Below are 19,774 nucleotides of genomic sequence, written 5' to 3' on the forward strand. Positions count from 1 at the left end.
CTGCCTGCAGAGGTCCAGACAAGGTGCTGAGCTGAGTTCTGATCCTCTATGTCACTGGGAGAGCAGAGCTCACCCACCTGCTTGTGCTTATGAATGACACACCTACTTCATTTTAAACCTGTTTTTGGTGGGTGTTTGTTTGTTTGTTTGTTAATTGGCTGAAAAGAAAATTGTAGTGGTGGAATTCATCAGGCTGAGTAACCATGATAGGCAGAGGTGCTGTGTGAGTCTTCCACAGAGTTCACACTTCAGGGCCAGCTGCAATACACTTAAACAAAAACGGCAGCAGAATAAATGGCTACTGAGAAATCAGATCCTGTCGTTAGTTTTATCACTCTTATTAGTGCTGGTAGCACTGTTACCAGTTTTGTAGTTGTGTCAAGAGCAAGGATATTGCAAAAACATTCGTTTCTGACACATTCATCAGGTCTTGGCACAGAAGGAGTGGTGCTGGTCGGAGCTGCTGTTGTACCAAGGTGCCTGGAGCTGCCCCGTTGCTCTCAGCCTCTGCAGCCTGACAGAGACACCCTCGAGGGCATGGGCAAGGCTCTGCCTCCCTGTCACCTGCAGCTGAAGCTGCTGTGCTCGGCACTGCCTGCACTGTGCTGCAGGGACATCACTGCTGGGAGGATGGTTGGGTCCTCCCTCTGTCAGCAGAGCCCCAGATATTCCAGGGATTCACTTCTGTACCAATGCACCCTGCAAACAGAGCACCTTCACAATGTGTTTTTGTGGCACCAGTGTGCTCCTTAAATACCCCCAAGGAGCTGCTTTTGGGGTAGGACTTGTCACTGGGTATCCCAGCCCACACCAAGGAGATGCCCAGTAGCTGTGTAGTGGTCTGCAGCTCGTGTTGCAGCCATCAGCATTTATCCTGATCTTGCAGAAGGGCTTTCCTTGGCAGCCCCTGGCAGTTTGTGTGCGACGGCACAAAAGCCAAGTTGGCACTGGCATGGCTCCTTCAGTCCTGTTTGTTGGAGCCGCAGGTAATTACTCCCATACTTAATGAATCACATTACTTTTATTGATGAACACGGAGGCTACATGCTGGAAAGAGGAGGTAAGGATTAAGTTTTATGGCCAACTGCTGCTATGAGAAGGAGCATCTAGACACCAATTAATGCCCCCTTGATGGGATTAGCCATTGCGTTAACCGCAATTCTGGAGAAAATTGCTAAGTCTGTGACTTTAGACTTTAACTTCTTAAATATTGTAGATATGAAGGAAGTTCACTTGCATCTTAAATGCAAATGACATTTAATTCTAGATACAAAATCTTGCAGCATATTTACGTTTCCTTGTGATTTCTACCTCCTACTACATGGATAAGAAGACTTTTCTGAAGTCTTTATTTCATCCCTGCAGAGTTCAAAGATCAGACAAATTTTAAACACATAATCTGTGATTCCTTCAGGTGCTGTGCCAGTAATCCCAACTTGCAGTGAGGAGAGCAGAGGTTGTAACAGCAGCAGCCTCTCCCCATGAGATGCCATGGCTTTCCAGCAGTTATGGTGAAGTCTGAATGTCTGCATTAAGTTATTGAGGGGCTTTTCCTTGGTTTTTGGTCCCACTGGTGGAGGCCGGGCAGATGCTGGGATTTCATTTATTTCAGGGCAAATGTGAATCATTGCCTGAGGGTCAAAGCCAAGCATTTATTTAGGAGGGGGGGTGGGGGGAAGTGTTTGTAAAACAAATTTTTGTGTGATCTGCCAGTGTTACAGCTGTGATGGACAAAGTCCCCACAGTCTTGAAAACATTTGCCCATGTAAATACCATTTTAAAGCTTTCTGTCAGTATTGAACAGATCTACCTGTTAGAGTATCCTCCAGCTGCATCCCTGGTCTGGTGATGCCCTTGACACAGGGATTATGGCTCTGCCTTGACCTTGGGTGTGTCCATCCTTCAGGAGTCTGAGTGACCTCCTAAACCAACAGAGAGTGTCCAGGTACCTGCCTGGCCAAGGGCAGGTGATGTCGAGGTCTGCAACTGCTTGAGATTCCTCTTTCAGTTTTCCATTTGGGCTTTAATCTTCTGATAAGCCACAGGTGCAGTGGGGGGGGAAATGTCAAGGTAAATGAAGACTTGAAGAGCAGAATTCCTCAGGGGAGAAATAACTTCAGTCATCAGATATTTTTCTTGGGCAGAAACAAGAAAGAAGAGATGAGGTGTTTCTGAGAGCATGATGTCAGCCAGGAAGCACTCCTAACTGACAGTCCCTGTCCATCACTGCTTCAGTGCAAGGGCTGCCCAGCTGCACACAGTGCAAAGAAAAAGGAAATAGATGGTTACTTGGAGTTCATCACCTGCAGTGTTTGCTAGCCCCAGAGCTCTGCCTGCTTTGCTGCATGGCAGGGCATTAGCTGAGTGGGAGGCACGTTGTCACGCTTTTGGCATTTTCCCCATTCCCAAACTGGCCTGGATGAAGACAGGTTCAAGGATTTGGTCTTCTTTCCATTCCTAAGGAAATGAGGACAAAGATTCAGTGCAATATTTTCTTGAAAGGCTGTCTCTTTTCATGGCTTCCTCCACGACTCCAGCTTCTCTCAGCCAGTTTCTGCATCAGTGGGTTGCTCCTTTGGGAAAGCAGAAGTTAATTTCTCATTATTATCATGCATAGATGCAGAAGATGGAAGATAGTCCCCTCCTGTTGTCCCTTGGCTCCATGATAACTTCATAACCAGAGAAAATATGCAGGTGAAAAATAGCATCAACCAGGCTGTTTGCAGGAGCCATTTCTCAGTGTGGTGGGTGGCAGGGATGGAGGGGGCTTTGTCACCCAGGCACTGGGGACAGCTTCTGCTCATGCACTGGTGAGGTACAGGAAGGGTCTGGTGTGTGGTGCCTCTGCTTTATGGCAGCTGCATTAAACATAAAAAATCCATATTCGTCCTTTAAATATCCTCCTCAGATTGGAACTGGAATAAATGCAGATGATATAATAAAAAATAACTCTTAGGGCCATGGACCTTCTCAAGGAATGGTTCTGGCTGATCTTGCTCTGTTATCTTGAAAAAGAGACTTTTGGATTTGCAGTATTTGCAATTCCCTTTTGGCACCCCCAGCTCCTGAGGCAGTAAAACTTAGTTTTCATTAACTGATATGTCTGACATTTACCACATCTCGATGTGACAATTTAGAGGGAACTGGTTAAACTGAACAGCATTTTTAATATTGTAGTAATGTGATTAGTGGGAGATCTCCGTCCTTCAGGCCAGAGGGACCTAAATTGGAGCACTAATGGAGAGGCAGATATGAAGCATCAGTTGACCAAAATACCCTAATCTTAACTTGCTTTCTGCTTATTCCCTCTTTGCATCTGCTTCCTGTTAACCAGAAGATAAGTAGGTTTAGATTCCTATGAACCAGGTGAGGGACTTAATCCAAAAGGAACAAAACCCACTCAGAGCAGGACTTGGAGCCAGAGGTCAGTATGCACAGCTGAGTTGGGCATCAAATCCAAAATGACATCTCTGGAAAATCTTCCCTGGAGATCCCATTTCCTCCGTTCCTCCCTCTCCTTGCCTTACTGAGGGAAACTCTGGCTTGTCCAGTGGCCTGGATCACTCCTGAGCACTGTCAGGAGCTCTGGGTTGCCCCAAGCAACAATCAAGTTCCCAGACCCATCAGCTGCAGGGGATGATTGTTCATGTTAAAAATAGGTAGGAAAATAGAATTTAGGATCTTCTTCCTGGCTGCAGCAGGAGCAATTTGGGCAAAAGTAGCTCTTAGGCTCTTGTGGCAATCTGTGGGAGCCTTGGCAGTAGATAGCAGGGTGAGAGGGAGGAAAGCATCCCAGATCTCATCAATACTTGAGACAAAAGGCTTTCTGCTTTGCAATTACTCTTCCTGTCCTTCCCTCTCCTCCCCTCAGGCCACAGGCAAGAAACTAAAATAGAGATTAGGCAGGTTTAAAATGCCACAGGTTTGTAAAGGAGAGGAAACCCAGAGCTGATCAAGAATTGCAGCCTGTGCTCAGGCTTGTGATTTTATCCCTCTCATCTGCAAAGGGAAAAAGGAAATCCCCAAATTCGGGCTGAGTGGCAAAACCCCCAGAGATTTGGGCTGGAGTCCCATCTGTCACACGCCCTGGGAATCCCCGGCAGCCTCGCCTGCTGCGTCTTCCCAACGATCAGTTGGCTGCTCTGGGCTGTGTCTGAAAGCTGAGGGATGAGCAGGGCACAGCTTTCCTCTCTTCTTCCTTACAGCAGGTGAAATACAGCTGCAGTGTAGATCCGGTTAAAATTGCATCTCATCTCATGAAGTTATCTTTAAAAACCAGCTGCTTTCTGCGAGCCTTAAAGCAGCTCGATACACCCTTATCAAAATCGAAAACCGCTCCAGAGATCCTTAAGAGATTTTGTTTCATTGGGCTCTATTTTCTATAAATCTCGTTGACTGCTTTGCCAGTGCCCTCTCACTGTGCTCCTTTTTCATTGCAGAAATCAACCCACAGACCCGGTTCCAGCCCTGCAGAGCTGCAGCAAGGCTGCAGAGCTGGGCTCTGCCCTGCCTGTGCCCGTGTGGCACTGGGGGTGAGGGAATCAGGATTTCCCTGGCATCAGAAGCCTCCAGGTCTTTTGAGCATGTGCTTTGTGAAGTGCTGTGTGTGAGTGCAGAGGCAGCAGGCAGGAGATCAGCTCTCGTTGGCTTCTCATCGCCTGCCCTGACCACGCGGGTGACGGGACGCAGCCTGGGGGATCCCTGGTCTTGTGAGAAGGGTTTGAGCTGACACGTGCAGTGACTGGAGGTTTATAAAATAAACACTGAAATGAGATACAGAATACCTCCACTGAATTAATGCACTGTCTACAGTGCTGTCAAACATACATGGCTGTGCTGACACCCGAGTGTTTGTTTTCAGGGTGGTGTGTAGGAGGAAGAGAGGAGGAGCAGCCTCCCCGAGCCCTTGGTTCAGGCTGCTGGGACCTGGGGGATAGGAGGATACTTGGGGAAGATGGGGCTTGGGTTTCTGGACACAAGCAATAAATATTTGTGTGTATGTGGAAAAAATGCTCACTGCCTCCCAGCTTGGAGGGTATTTGTTATTTCTCAGTGTTACAACAAACTTGCCATGGTTGTAACTCCACTTAGCAAACAGCAAAATCTCTCTACAACCAAACTACACTGGCTCCTGCCTGCTGGGCATCACCATCCCTTTAAGGACATTTCAAATTGCCATTGCAGTTTTTAAGTTGAAAAAGTTTTCCTGTGTCTTTGATGTTGCGATGGTACTCAGAAAGGAGCAGGTTACTCCCTGTCTAGCACTGATCTAAGCAAAACAGTGAAAACAATGTATACGTCGTGCTTTTATCCTTCCTTTCTTTTTTCTTGTTTATTGTCATTTTAAGCCAACGTCCATGTCCCGGTGCAGCCTTAGGGGTGGTTGGAATCTCATTCTGTTGATGTGTTAGCAAGAGAGAGAAATTGCAATTAAATAACAACAATCTTTTTTTCCCCTAAATTTTCTTTCGTTCTAATTTTCAGCATGTAGCAGTCAAAATAGATCCAGTGAAAATGTTGGCTTTTTTATCAGGCTTCCCTTTTTTTCTTTAACCCATCACTGGCACTTCCTGCATTAGGTTCAAGATTGTCACAGAAGAGTTTGCAGATTGCAAACATCACTTCATCCAGGTAACAGCAGCAAAAGGAGAGCATTTATTTGACACCAAATCCTGACTGTTGCTATTCTGTGGAGCCTTTTGCTGGTCTGTGGGACGTTGTTCCATAGACACTTTCAGACTGGTTTTGTTGCTTTATGTAACCCAAACCTGTTTTCTTGCTTTTAGACCACAGAATGGTTCTATGATCCTGTACAACAGAAAGAAAGTGAAATACAGGAAAGATGGATATTGCTGGAAAAAGAGGAAAGACGGGAAGACCACCAGAGAGGATCACATGAAACTGAAGGTGCAAGGAGTGGAGGTAGGAGCGTTGCAGGAGTGGCTGTGGGCAGTGCTGGGCCGGGAGGTGACAGCTCCCCAAGACACCTCAACCCAACAAAGGCTGTCCACACTTACAGAAAAATACTCCTATTTGCTGAATTCCATCTGCTCCCCATGACCTGAGTCTCAGTTGCTGGCTGGGGTTAAACCACAACTCACCCCCCTCACAAGCAAATACACTTGTTCTTTATCACTCCTTTGAGGAAACTGTGAGTACAGCTTCACCATCCACCTGTGTGGCTGCTGGCTGGGCTCTGTGATTGTTGAGTGTCTCCACACTGAGCATCTTCTGGTAGATTCCATGGTCTTTTCAACAGGCACTGCCCAAGGGCAGCCCAACACCTCAGGATGGGCTGCAGTGCATTCTGTAACCATGGTAGCTAGAATGGGTCCGATTTGATTCTCACAAATCTCGGCTAGTCTTTGGCAGCAGTTGCTATAATTTCTGTGTGCTCATGGAGTGTTGGTCTTGTACTAGGCAGAGGTAGAATTTCTGTCAAATTTGGCCCAGAATCCATGTGTGTTTTGAGAGAACCTTTGTTCTGCTGATGGTATTCAGCTGCTCTGACACATTCGTGCAAGTGATTTCACCTGAAGCATCATTTATGGAATAAGCCCATTTGTTCTAAAATATGTCATTGTTTGACACCACTTTTGTTTTTTAACCTCCATCTGCATGAGGAGAGAGCTGTTTTGCTCGCTCGGGTCACTTCTGATGTTAAAGGTTTGCACAGGTGTGGATAACAAGTGCATTTATCCAAGTTTTATATTTATTAAATGGTAATTACTTGTTCTGATACCAGAAGCCCACCCGCAGAGCTGTGCCCAGCTCATTCCTAAGGCAGCAGGGCTGTATTCCCAACATTGGCTACCAAACTTGGGGGCAAAGTGGTCCAAGGTCGTTAAAATGTGTAATTGCAGCGTTCAGCTGTGTCGTTTTGGCCAAGGAGCATGAGGCTGCTGGGTGTGTGTTTGTGTAGGCTGGGCTGATTTTACAGCTGACAGCCTGTGAGTCTGGCTGGGGTTGGGGTAATTGGGGGGTGTGTGACAGGCAGAGCTTCACCTGTGCCTCCAGGCCTCTCTGGCAGCTGCCAGGCTGGACTCTGGGCTAAGCTGAGCTTTCCAGCTTCACCCCCAGGCCTGCCTTGGCAGATACTTAGGAAGGCATGGACAGCCTCCCTCCTGTTGGGGTGACAGGCACCCTGTTGGGGTGACAGGCACCCTGTGCTCCCCACGTGGTGCTGGTGGTTGACACTCCCCTGGCATCCCCGAAGTCAGTGCCAGCAACGGGAAGGGGATGAGTGCCCAGAATTCATCTCGTGCTCCAGCTTCCTCCTAGCCCATTTGTCATTCTTACATTCTGTCTGTTCTAATGAGGTTTTGGGGTTTAAAATAGTATTAAATGGATTGCATTATATTACACCAGAGAGGCATAACTTTGTTCCATAATTTTTACATCCAATAACAATGTTTTATTATGACAAGCACAGAAAAAAAAGTCATCATTACAGAAGTGGTGCCTTGTTTTTGTTTCAGGTTTGCAGAGTGTGGCTTAATTAACTTCTGTGAACTTTGACAATGCAGAACACCAGACCCTGTGCTGTCCCTTTACTTGTAGCAAGAGACTGTTGATTACCTTTGGCTGCCACATGAGCACATGAGAAAAGAAATGGGACTTTCTTGGGGTTAGTCCAAAGCTGGAGCTATCCAGCCCTTTAGGGCCTGACTGCATGGATGTGGTGGTGATCATGTTTAGCTCAAAGAGACCTGCACTGAACCCATTAATTTCTGTTTTACTAAAGTGTGTCTCCTGGAAAGTAACGAACACAGATAGGCACGTCATGGGAGCTGGAGGAAGCACAGCTTTCAAGATTTCTCCTCGTGGCTGATCACAATCACCACTCAGGAAAATAAGTGTTAAACTATTTTCTTTGCGATTTGGTTGTACCAGGGTTTAGCCATTCATTCCTACATCCTTCTCCAGCTTGAGAGCCCTTTAGTACATGATTGTCTATCTTCAAGAAGGTACTTGCACTCTCTCATCCACAGGCAGCACCTGGGTGGTCACTGCCACTCTCTGTTCTGAACAATGCAGAAGAAGTCTGTTTTCTTGACTTCCAGGTGTTTCTTGGGCAGGATGATGTCGTTTTAACCTTATTAATTAATAACTCAATCAGTACACCATGGTACCTCACAGACAGCATTTTGGGTTTAGATTCCTGATAATGTTTCTAAAAGGAAGCAATGTTCTCAACTTGGACACGTAGGCAGCAGATTTAAAATAACAAAAAAAAAAAGGCTTTTTTCAAATTTGGAGTGATACCGTAGTTAGCCGCATTAGGGTTTAACAGGGCATGAAATAACTGTCTGCCTTGTGGCACTGCCAGATCATCTCAGCGACTCTTGCAGCCAGAAGATAAATAGGGATCATTGTCACACTGATGGAAAAGTACTTGCAGAGCCGACAGCCAAGAGCATCAATAGCATCCAAACATTGCTCTGGAAATGGCAGCTTGGAGGCAGGGAGGAAGAACATGCTGGCCTGTGAAACTACTGACCAGCCAGTTCTGAACAGGGATTTGTATTAGAAGATTTAATAATTAATTCCTTCCCAAGTGTTGTCAATGTGGTGACTCCTTTGTCTTTCCAAGTTTTGGGTAAATAGAAAAATACATTTTGAAACAAAAAGTCTGCATCAGATCCTGAGGGATGTTGATGTCTGTCAGAACCATATAGAAGGATTTGGTGAGCATGGGTAAGGCAGCTAAAACAAATTTAGGACACATATGAGGAATAAACTAATTTGACTAGGAATACACTCATTTAAATAGATATGGATTAGGAGGAATAAACTACTTAACCAAGTGTATGTTAAACAAAAATGGTCTGAAATCCTCAAGCTGTTGCCTTGGTTGGCATTACTGTGTGGGAGGAGTTTGGGTATTACTTGGTTAATCTGATCACAGTCCTGTTAGAAACCAGAAAGGAGAAGTTAATTTGGCCTTTCCCTTAATGCACCTCTTTGTGCAATTCTTTGTGGAATCTCCGGTCTGTGATCCTTTTTAAAATTCTAATTAATTAGGATCCCTGGTGATGTGTTCCTGATCAATTCACATAATTAAAAATTTTAACTAATAAATAATAGTAAGGGGAGTGTTGGAATAGCTTTGCCATGATTCTGGATGGTGCTGCTCTGTGTTGCAGGTGCCTGGCTCAGTGGATGCCTTTCTGCCTTTTCTTGTGTGTGAACTTTTCCAGGAGAGTGTAACTGCGCCTTCACGTGAATTTGTAGTAAACTGCTGCTAAAATTAAAACGAGGTCATGTTTTTATAGTGAATTTCCCTCTTGTCATCTGCGTTTTGGAATCATCTGTGTTGATTCTGCTGCTCTTTATCCTGTGTTGAGGATATTTTAGTCTCTCCAAACCCCAGTGCCTGAGAAGTGGATATGGAGAAGGGCTGTCCCAAGGCTGGGGCAGAGCTGTGCTCCTAGTCCCACTCCCAGCACCAGAGCTTCTGGATTTGAAATACTTTAGTCCCTTCTAGATTGGGTGTTTGTTACCTTGGTACAAGATGATAATCTTTATGAATTCCTTAAAAAAACCAAACCAAAACAAAAAACTAAAACTTGATTTCAGTCTTATTAAGAGAGAAACTCCCTTGTGGAGATGGAGATGCGAAGTATCAATTTTGTATGCAGGACTTGTATTTAATTAATATCATAACAGTCCCTTAACACTATTGCAGATTAGTCCATTGAGGACAGGAATGAAAATTTTAGATTATTCAATTACTTCATAAACCCTGGGACATCACCAGCAGAACTTTGCACAGGTTTCTGTAGCATTTAGGTTTTGGCAGCGCCCCATGCCTGCCCTGGGTCACCAGAGTGGGGCTGGCATCAGTGGCCTCTGCAGCCTGGGGCTGGGGACACCTGTGAAGAATCAGTTGGGAAATGACCAAATGGGGTCCTCTGCATCGTGCAAAATAGTCCACCATGGAATATTGAACTGCAAAGTGGTTTTACATCTCTCCATTTGCTGCTATCATGGATGAAATCTACTCGGTTGTCATGGGAGGGTGGGAGCAGCCTTGGAGGTGGCACGCTGGAGCAGCCCTAATCTGGAGAGGGATTCCTTGGACAGCCTCAACCAATTCGCTCCAATTCACTTTAATTTACACGGGCTTTGCTCACCCTCAGAGGTGAGCTGTGTAGTTTGCAAACTAATTAGGATCACATTCTTCAGTCAGTCTGCCTAATGCATTCCAGACAAATACTATGGAATACTTTGGAGAAGAAAGGTGAGTTTAATGTGAGAAGCTTTCTGGAAATATGACACACACATGTGCATGCATTAACACAAACAAGCGGCCCTGAACAAGGGAGAAACTGCTCACAAGGAGGGGCACTTTTCTGTTCTTCATCATTGCTACAAATAGCACTGTCCTCACACCTCTCCTGAGGTGTGACTGATCTCCTTTATACCCAGCCTCTTGGTTAACCCCTGTAGCTTATTAGAGACCATGGAGTACAACAGCATCTCCCCACTTTTGCTGTGGCACTCTCAGCTTTGCAGTGGGCACGTCTCCACAGTCGGCACCACAGGCAGATGCTGGTGCAGAAATGTGGAAGTGTTGAGCTCTCATGAGCTGTGGTTGGAATTTATTCCAGTTGCAGCTGGTGTTTACAGCACCTGGAATGGAGGGTTGTGATGGCAGCTTAACGATTCCTGTGTTGGAGGCAGTCCTGGGAAATGGGAGCACTGTTTTGCCATTTCTGAAGGGGAGTATGGATTATTGTTAAATCCAGAATGGATCTCCTGGGAGCCTCTTCAGAAGGGAACATACATATCAATAATCCTTTTGTATATCAGGGTCCTGATGTATTCTCCTGCAGTAACATAAAGTCACATTCTCTTGAGGTTTGGCTTCTTTTCCTAATGCCCTCTGCATGTCCAGAAGATTTTATTCTTCACAAGACCTGTAACATTCCTAATCCTTTAATTGTTATGGCTTATTTAACTTCATCAGTCAGTTTTCCTAGTATCTGGGCATCTCAGAATAAAGGTTCAGCTGAGATCAGGGCCTTGGGGGATGCTCTGCCTGGCAGGTGTCCTGTAGGCAAGTTGTGCCTAAGTCAAGGGCAGCCACTGTCCCTGCAGTGCAAGGCAACAGGTTTGCAACAGTGCTCAGGTAATTGCTCTGTAATTGACTGCATCACCGTTTTCTCCCCTGTTTAATAAATAGCGTGACTAAAGCTGAGCCACATGTGGTAGGGTTGTAATTCAAATCCCATTCACTGAAGCCTGAGCATTTTTCATTTAGGATGTAAAAAGACAGTTTCAATGTAAATGATTCCAAAAGGATCTCTGTGGACTAATGACATTAACATCAGGCTAGATTGGAATTGTTGAGTAATTGGTGCTGCAACTACACCCCGTGCTGGTGGAAGAGAGGGAACCAGGGACCTACAGTAGTGGAGTTGTCCCTGCCCATGTCCTTGATGTCCCTTCCAATCCAGACCATTCTGTGATGGGTCTGTGGTGTGGGGATGTCAGTTTGCAGAATCCTCTGCTGATAGGGAATCTTGCCTCTTGACTTGCCTGCAAAGCAGTGCTAGACATCATATTGGTTTTTGCACCCCTAAAACAAAACAAAACAGCGAAACAAAAATTTTAATAAATATATATACATTTTTACTCATTGTTATGAAAGAAGGCATTAGAACAAGTATACAGACACAAAACATGCTGGCAGGCCCTCGCACCTCTCTGAAATGTGAAGCTTGTGTCGCCTCACTGGCTGCATGGCACAAACACACATTGACATTTATATTGACTATTTCAGTTTGGAGAAATTTGAAATTAAATCTATTTTCTGCCAGCTCTGTGGGAAAATCCATTTACAAAAACAAAATCCAATAGGAGATCTAAAGATCGGTGGCCAGGAATGAAATATATTGAGAACAAAATATATGGAGATTGGATTGCTGGCTCTGTGGTCTGGGTTTAACGTGCTGGGGACTGGGATGGGAATGGAGGGGTACTGGTACAGACTTTATCCCTGGGTTTGCAATGTAGATCAGACAGTTTACAACCAAACAAAATAAGCATCAGTGCTTTTTGGACCAGAGTCGGTGGTCAGCATTTACCTTTTTGACCACACAGTTCCTTTCTGTGCCTGTGTGGACAAATAGGAACTCCAGACGATGTCTGTCCCTGGAGGTGGCGCCTGGAGAGGGGTCAGTGGGAGCCGTGCTGCGAGGAGAATCCGTGCAGTTCCTCACAAGATTAAGAGGTTTCCTGGTTCTGTAGGGATCCCTGTGTGTGCACAGAGGATCCAGATGCTGGAGCAGCATGTGCCTTGTAATCTTGTAATTGCATTGTGGGCTGTGACGGAGATAAGGACTTCCATGGGAAGCGAGGAGGGAGCCTCGGTGGCTCTCTCTTCCCTGCCTGGCTTTTAGTGAGCTCCTCTTTATTTATTTATTTCACTGTGTGTTGGCCAGGAAGGCAAACCTCGTTTGCTGTATTGCTGCTAATTCTGTGTGCGTCAGGGGTGCATTAAACATTTTAATTTCCTGAGTTCCTATTGGAAAGTGGGATATTGCTCACCAAGGTGTGCGTGGGGAGGAGGAGCATGGAGAGCAGAGTCTTGTTTGAAGGTTTGGAGATGCTGGAGTTCCTAAACACAGTCTGGTGTTGTCCCCAGTAAGCAAAACAGACACAGAACCTGGCAAGAAGGGATTTTGGAGTGTGGACGCATCTGACATATTTGGGTAGCCACTCCTTTGTAGGATGTTATTTATTTCCCTTTTTTTATAGGCAAGGGATAAGGATTAATTAGATGGTGTTTGGACACTTAGTGGACATAAAAAGCATTAATTGCCACTAGTACCCTGGGGTGAAGTGAAAGGGAGACATGATGAAGGGCAGCGCCAGCAGCAAGGGGTTCCCTTGGTTCCCAGCCGGGATCTGACCCAGGAGTTAGTGTGAAGCAGGAGGTGTGCTCTGAACCTTGCTGTGTCTGCTGTAGGTCACACTGAAGATGCTGGGGGAGATGGCTGTGCTGTGTCGGCAGGGAAGCCCGAGTGACCCTGTTGGCAATATCAGGAGTGCAGAAAATGTGAATTATTGTATTTCGTCAAGAAAAACTGTTTTTCTACACTCCCCATATCCTAAAACCATCGCATACTTTGACTTACACGTATCAGTTGCCTCGTCTTTGCAGAGTGCCTTTCCCTTGGAGCGGTGGGATAATGCGTTTGTCCGCTCCGGTGTTCCCATATTTCTGCTGCCACCGCGTGGCTGCCGGGGCTCAGCAGCGTGCTCCGTGCCGGAGAGACCCCGCTGCCATCCCGGGGGGGCTGCAGCCGGCCCCTGGCCCCCAACCCTCTGCTGCCCCCGGCTCAGTGCTGTGCTGACGCTCCCCCCGCAGCTGGAGTGCCTCCGTCCTCCGTGGACAGCAGCTGGACACAGCTCCAGGCGCCAGGGAGGGCTCGATGTCCATCTCTAGCTGCAGCGCTTGGCAGAGCTGCGCTTGGTTCAATGTTTGGCTGAGCTCTCAGAATAAGGTACAGCAGCTCTGAACTCTTCTAAGGTGAAGAGTTCGGGCATTCAAACCAATCAGTAAAGATTCTGATCTCCCAGTGCAGAGCCTGAGGGCATGTCTGGGTGCCTCTGCAGGGGGATGTGGTGGTGGTGGCAGGGCTGGGTGCCCCAGCATCTCTCTGCTCTGGCCAGCACTGTCCCACTGCAGTCCCCACCACGGCATTCCCTCTGCACACCACGCTGGACAGCACCATGCTGGACTGCCTCCTTGTCACTTGCCACAACAAATACATGGTGTTTTTCCATTAAAAGGCCCTGAGCTCCAGAGGACTGCAGCGTCTTAAAGCACTATAAATATGTTTGTGAAGATTCTGCCTTCTGTCTGACCCCAGACACTCTGATACTGCGTGGGCGTTTCTGTTGATGGTTACACTTTGCCTGCAGTTTTTTTGTGCTTGTTGCCATGAAGAAATTTTGAATACAAGCAGGATGAGGTGACACCAGCATGCTGGAGCACTGTGAGGAGGATTTGCAGTGCTTGTGACTGCTGCACTGCCTAATCCTCCTGTTGCACTTTGTTCTGAGCTTCCATGATGGGAGCAATGGCTTGGCCCTTCCTTTCCTTGTGTTGGTCAGGCTCACTGTTGCCCTTGCAGGCAGGTTTCCATTGTGTGTGTAAGGTTCTACCATAGCCAGAATAATTTATTTGAGCATTTTCCTACTAAGAGGAAGCATGTTTCTGAGCTTAAAAAGGTGAAATGCCGTCTCCTTTCCTGCTTTCTATGTATTTTCCTTCACGCCCATGAAGAAGAAACGTGGTTAGACTTCAGTGTCTCTCTCCTTGTTGGAATTATAAAAGGTACATTTATAATGACAAAAGCATGATCACTTTTTGTGTTTTAAATAATGAACTTTCCTGTGAACGCTTGCTGAGGTTTCTGCCCCTAGCTTCAACCCTGGTGGTCCAGACCCACCATTCTACACGTCTCCATTCTTAGGGCAGTCAGAGGGAGTTCCCAGACCCCAAAAGCCCTTCCTTTCTTGTCTGTCCCACATTTGAATTAACACTTCTTGAACTGTATAAAATACACAGAAGGGTTTCAATTACAAACCCAAAATCTAGAGGCTTATTAATGGCTGGAGGTAACTGGAATTTAATATTTGCCTGTTGTCTTGACAATTCTCAGCCTTTAGAAAGCCCAGCAGCATGGGGATGATTCTATATATAGCAACTTTATTTGAATAGGCAGCATAGCTTCAAAGTAAATATTAATTCCATTATGCTATTAACAGTTATTTATCATTACAGAAGGGCATAAAGTTATTTTACTGGAATATAGCCAGTAAATTGCATCTCCTAGACGAGATACAGCACATGTTGAATTCCAGCAGCAGTTACCCAACATACTTTATACATATTGGTGTCAAACGTGCTGCAACATGAGCCAAGCTCAGGCTTATATGGAAAACCCTTTACAACCATCACGGAGCCACAATGATGTGTTGGCAGGAGATGGCACTGGTGCCATCGTGAGCCCTGGCCAGGATCAGCAGCACCATGCCATGGAGCAGTGACACACTGATGCTGATTCTTGCATATTGTATATTTTGACTTTTTAATGACCTAAATTACTCCTTAAAAATTCTTCATAATTGTCTGACTCCAAGGTATGGCAAGAAGTCATGGCTTTAGTTACGCCTTTTTCTACAAGATGTTGTGCATTTAGAGTTGATCACTGAAGGGATGGATTTTTCTCCTGCTGTTGCCCTAAGTTTAAGCATGTGTCGTAGCAGAGGTGAAGGCCACTGGGGAATGCTGGCAGGGCTTTATCATTCTTCATGAAGTGTGTATGGGGTTATACTGCCTGTGCCAGCAGCTTCCTCGTGCTCTGGTTTGATCTGTGGGTCAGCTTTTCCTGGTGCTCAAGGAGCAGTGCAGAACTGGGGGCACTTCCAGCTCTGCAGCATCCCAGGCAGAGGACACATCGATGGACCACTGCTGTGACAGGGCACAATATTACAAATTTCAGTGAGGTTATGAAGGCTATCACTGATTGCAGTCTTTGGTGGGGACTGACCTTCAGCATAGATTAGATCTTTCATTTTATAACAGAAAACAATATCACGGAAACATTAAGGCTCATCAGCAGTTGGATGTGCTTGTGCTAGCAGAACAGTGAAGGCTGTCTGCCAAAGATTATTGACTTCTTGTTGTCTTTTATCCACAAAAATAACTCTTCTTATATATAACCTATGGGAGCTGTGCAGTGACTGCTGTTAGAGGAAAACCCCAATAGAATATTGAATAAAATAGTTCCAAAGAATTTTAGGTTTAGTTTCTTTAAAGACTTAGAAATGTCAGCACCTGTGCACCAAGTGTTGCTCTAAGCAGAAGAAGAACATGAAGTTCATTGTATCACATGTGTAAATATTTTATATATTTTTTGTGAGAACTGGAGAGAGAAAAAAGCTCATTTAATCGGAATTGTCTGTAAGATCAACTAGATTGCCTGCAATACCAGGAAAACTAAAACTGTGAGGTTGGTGTTGGAGAACTTTTCAGATATCTAAGGATTGGCTCAGTGTGCAACCACCCAGTATTTGAATTGTAAAAACATCTTTGAAATTGCTCAACTCTTGATTAAACGAACAAAATCTGAAGTGGATTGGGGATAGGTCGTGATTATAACATTAGATTATCAAAATCAAAGAAAAATGTGTAACAGTTGTTGAAAGTCCATGGTGGGAAGAAAACCCCCAAGCACAAGACTGTTAGCTGTAATGTTCCTTGATATCCTTGATATTCTGTAACCAAGAGGACACATTAATTAAAATAGAGATTGCAAGGTCAAGAGGAGCAGTTGGGATTGATGCCTTGAGAGGCTACCTAGAACAGAGGCTAGACAGGGGTAAAGGAATAAAGTAGGTATTTATTAAAAAGGCCTTCAAAGAATACACCTTGGGCAGTACAAGAGCCTGGCCAAGGCTACACCCAAGATGGACCGCGGGTTAAACATTTTCACACTTTTATAAGTTTTGGTCCATTTACATATTTGGATTAATTGTCCAATTGCAGCTTCTGGTTATAAAGTCCCATCCTCCCAGATTGCTCTCCTCAATTCAGTGTTGTTTGTACTTTCTGGGGCTGAAGCTGCAATGGTGTCCTTGGTTCTCAGGCTGGAAAAGGAATGTTTTGTCTAACTAAACTGTGAGGAGAACTTGCTAACATTTTATATGAAGGTCAGAGTTATATACAATAGTTACATAATGCAGTACAGAATCTGGATAGTATGAAAGCTGAAACTTAAAGTATCAGGATTATCTGGCCTGCACAGCACACATTGGAAAATCCCACCTACGGATGCCTGAATTCAGTTGTTGTGCCTTTATCTTCCAAAAAGATGTTGGTCATGATATAAAGATGGGCAAAGGTGGAGAGCTTGCTGCAGGCTTGGGAATGATGCTCCAAGGGGCTGATCACTTGTACTGATAAAACATTTTGTGGATGGCCATGCTGATTCTGTCCCCTTTCTTTAGGAGCCCACAGCTGGATGTCCTACACCTGGCTGAGAGTGCCATGACAGGTTCCTCCAAGCCCTGTAGAGTCCAGGACAGGTGGCCTGTCCCTCTCTGCTGGGCAGGTGACAATGGACTTAGACCAACCACTGCTGGGATGGGAGGGAAGCGTGTTTGAATCATTGAGCCAATTCCCAGCCCAGATGACAAGGACTTGTGTGACAGGCTGTGCTTCAACACGATCGTGGTTGGTACAAACAAGCCCAGATGCCCTGGACATGGGGACAAGGCAGGAGGAAACTGGGGTGTCAGAGGCCACTGACAGATGGCCTTCATCGGGAGCACAGGTCTGAGTTGGCACAGCTGGGGACCTCGGTGCCAGCCAGGACATGAGTCAAGGCCGTGCCCTCTCCATTTCCCTCAGCAAGAGGCACTCAGAAACAGAACCTGAATTTTAATGTGTGTTTATAAAATGCTTCTGGTGGCGTCAAATGACAGGCAGATCAGTTCTCCACTTTCCACTGTGCCACATTACATTTTATCTTGTATTACCTTGTATTTCATGTAAATCAGGGCAGTTCTGCCTCTTCTCTTGAGTGAGTTGTTTTAAAACAACGTTTCTGTGGGTCTTTGCAGAAGATTACAGATGTTCCCCCATTTCCTTCAGCTGCTGCTGCTGAAAGCCTTCCTGTGCTCTGATAATGCCTTTCTCCTTCCAGTGTCTCCCCTTGAACCACTGATGCACTCAGCACTCTGTCTGCCATCCCAGTTCTGTCACCTTTTCTTTGGAACTCTTGGTGGTGTCTTGACCCTTTCTGCATCTGTTTCAAGACTCTCTTCTTCCCCATAAAGTTTTTTGAGTTTTGCCTTGTTGACATGTTCTTGTCCTGATTTCACCCGTGTTTCTCTAGTTCCCTTTGTCCTTTCCAATTCTATCTCCTTGGCCATCATCTCTTGTCTTTCCAACCCTGTCCATCAGAGGTTGTATCCAAGATATTTCTTCCCTGGTCCTTTTTCACCTTGCCTGTACTTGCTGCATGTTCTTTGGGACACTCAATGGGCCTTGGTGTTTCTCAGTGAGCACCACGTGCCTCTGCACGGTGTATAAATGATTAACTGTGATGATGGTAAAATGTAGGGCACAGTGTGTTTTTTGACAGAAACTACATTGCTGTTGAGGATACATTTTGCTTCCAGTGATGTAAATGTCTTTCACCAAATAAAAGGAGCATCTAGGACTTTCACAAAAGTCCTATTTTTATTACATGAGGCTCAGGGTAACAAGCAAGACCTTGAAATGCTTCATCTGTAAGGGCAAAGCATTTTTATTATTGTAAATAAGCAGAAGTGTCTCTGTACCTCTGACTCTGGAATTTGGAATTTTCCTCCTCCAGATCTTTTAGGAACTTGTTCAAGAAATGGGCTCTTAGGAGTGCACAGTCTCCTTCTCTGATCTTCACACTTTGGGGGTCATAATTCAAAGTAATTATCAGGTAACCATCACGCATTTGGTCTGCCTTGACTTTGGGTCATTTATGGTCATGTTTTGAATTTGGCATCATCAAAACATTGTGAAAAAGCATGGATGAGTCCCAAGTGAAGAATGACACAAACTCCCCCTCTCTCCCTACTCTGGTGCCTAGGTAAAGTGCTTTCTATCCAGGCTCTTGGAGGAGCATCCTTATTTCATGAATGACTTCAGGGAGAGGAGCAATCCCCACCAGGAAGCCATTAAGAAAGTGGATTTTATTATATTTTGCCAGTAAAAAAATGCAGCACAGTTAATACTTCTCCAAATCCTGTGGGATCTTGCTGACTAATGTGAAATGACAGTTGTCACAATATTCTGTATAAATACCCATCTAGTTGCAGGTGTCTGTTCTATTTTTAACGTGATCCCACATTTCTTGCTGTGAGGGAGAAGGGAATGATCGATGGACCCTGCACCTCTGTCTGTCAGTTATGATCTTCTGTAGTTTATATGAATTCCAGGGTTTTAATGCACTTGCTGGCCTACCATGGTAATGGTCATTCATGTAATTTCACTGCCAAGTATGGACAAGGTGATGCTGAGCTGATGGCTCATGGTGATGTGGGCAGTGAGGAACTTCAGCCCGAGTGCTGGAGATGATGGGGGTGGAGAATAAAACTTGAGTTGAGGAAAAAAACCAAATATAAATAAATGAGGAGGATTTGTAATGTCTGGAGTGAATGGGTAAGAGGATGGCTTCACGCCATGCTTTGATGAATATCTGGCTGTTTCTTTAGTTACAGTTTGATGTGTCTGAGCCATATGAAGCACACATCCTCAGGTCACTGGTATTTTTCCATGTGGGTAACTTGAGCCATTCCTTTGTTAATATGCATATATATATCTCTGTTTGTAGCCATACATATATTTACACTGCTATACTTACACACATTCAGTGAATTATTCATGAGGGACAATTTGAATTTTGATTCATCAGCATCTTGCTTCATGCAGGCTGTAGATGCACCTCTGACCTCAGAGGTAGGAAGGTTTGTCTCTACATGGGGCACATTTGCTTCCCCACAGCTCTGGCAGGGGCTTCTTTTGGGCATGGCTAAGGGGAAGCACCTGGTGCCATTGTTCTCCCGTGCTGATGCACCCATGGAATGATGTCCTGCTCCCATGGCAACTCCTGATTTCTGCAGGCTGATTTCTGAAGTCCCAGCACCAGTGCTCCCAGTGTGACCCCTGTGGCACTGTCCCACTGACTGGTGGAAGGCTCTGTTTGACGAATGG

At 45.4% G+C, this 19,774-nt stretch overlaps 1 protein-coding gene across 8 annotated transcripts in view; it reads left to right on the forward strand.

Annotated features, from left to right (window-relative positions):
* Positions 1-19,774, forward strand: part of CAMTA1 (calmodulin binding transcription activator 1) — a 235,428-nt gene that overhangs the window by 75,770 nt on the left and 139,884 nt on the right. For all 8 annotated transcript variants that reach the window (XM_066334262.1, XM_066334263.1, XM_066334269.1 and 5 more), the window contains one exon: positions 5,787-5,922. In XM_066334262.1, coding sequence (XP_066190359.1) covers positions 5,787-5,922 — 136 coding nt within the window. The remainder of the gene's footprint in view (positions 1-5,786; positions 5,923-19,774) is intronic.

Source organism: Sylvia atricapilla, chromosome 22, assembly GCF_009819655.1.
Source record: "Sylvia atricapilla isolate bSylAtr1 chromosome 22, bSylAtr1.pri, whole genome shotgun sequence".
NCBI lineage: Eukaryota > Metazoa > Chordata > Aves > Passeriformes > Sylviidae > Sylvia > Sylvia atricapilla.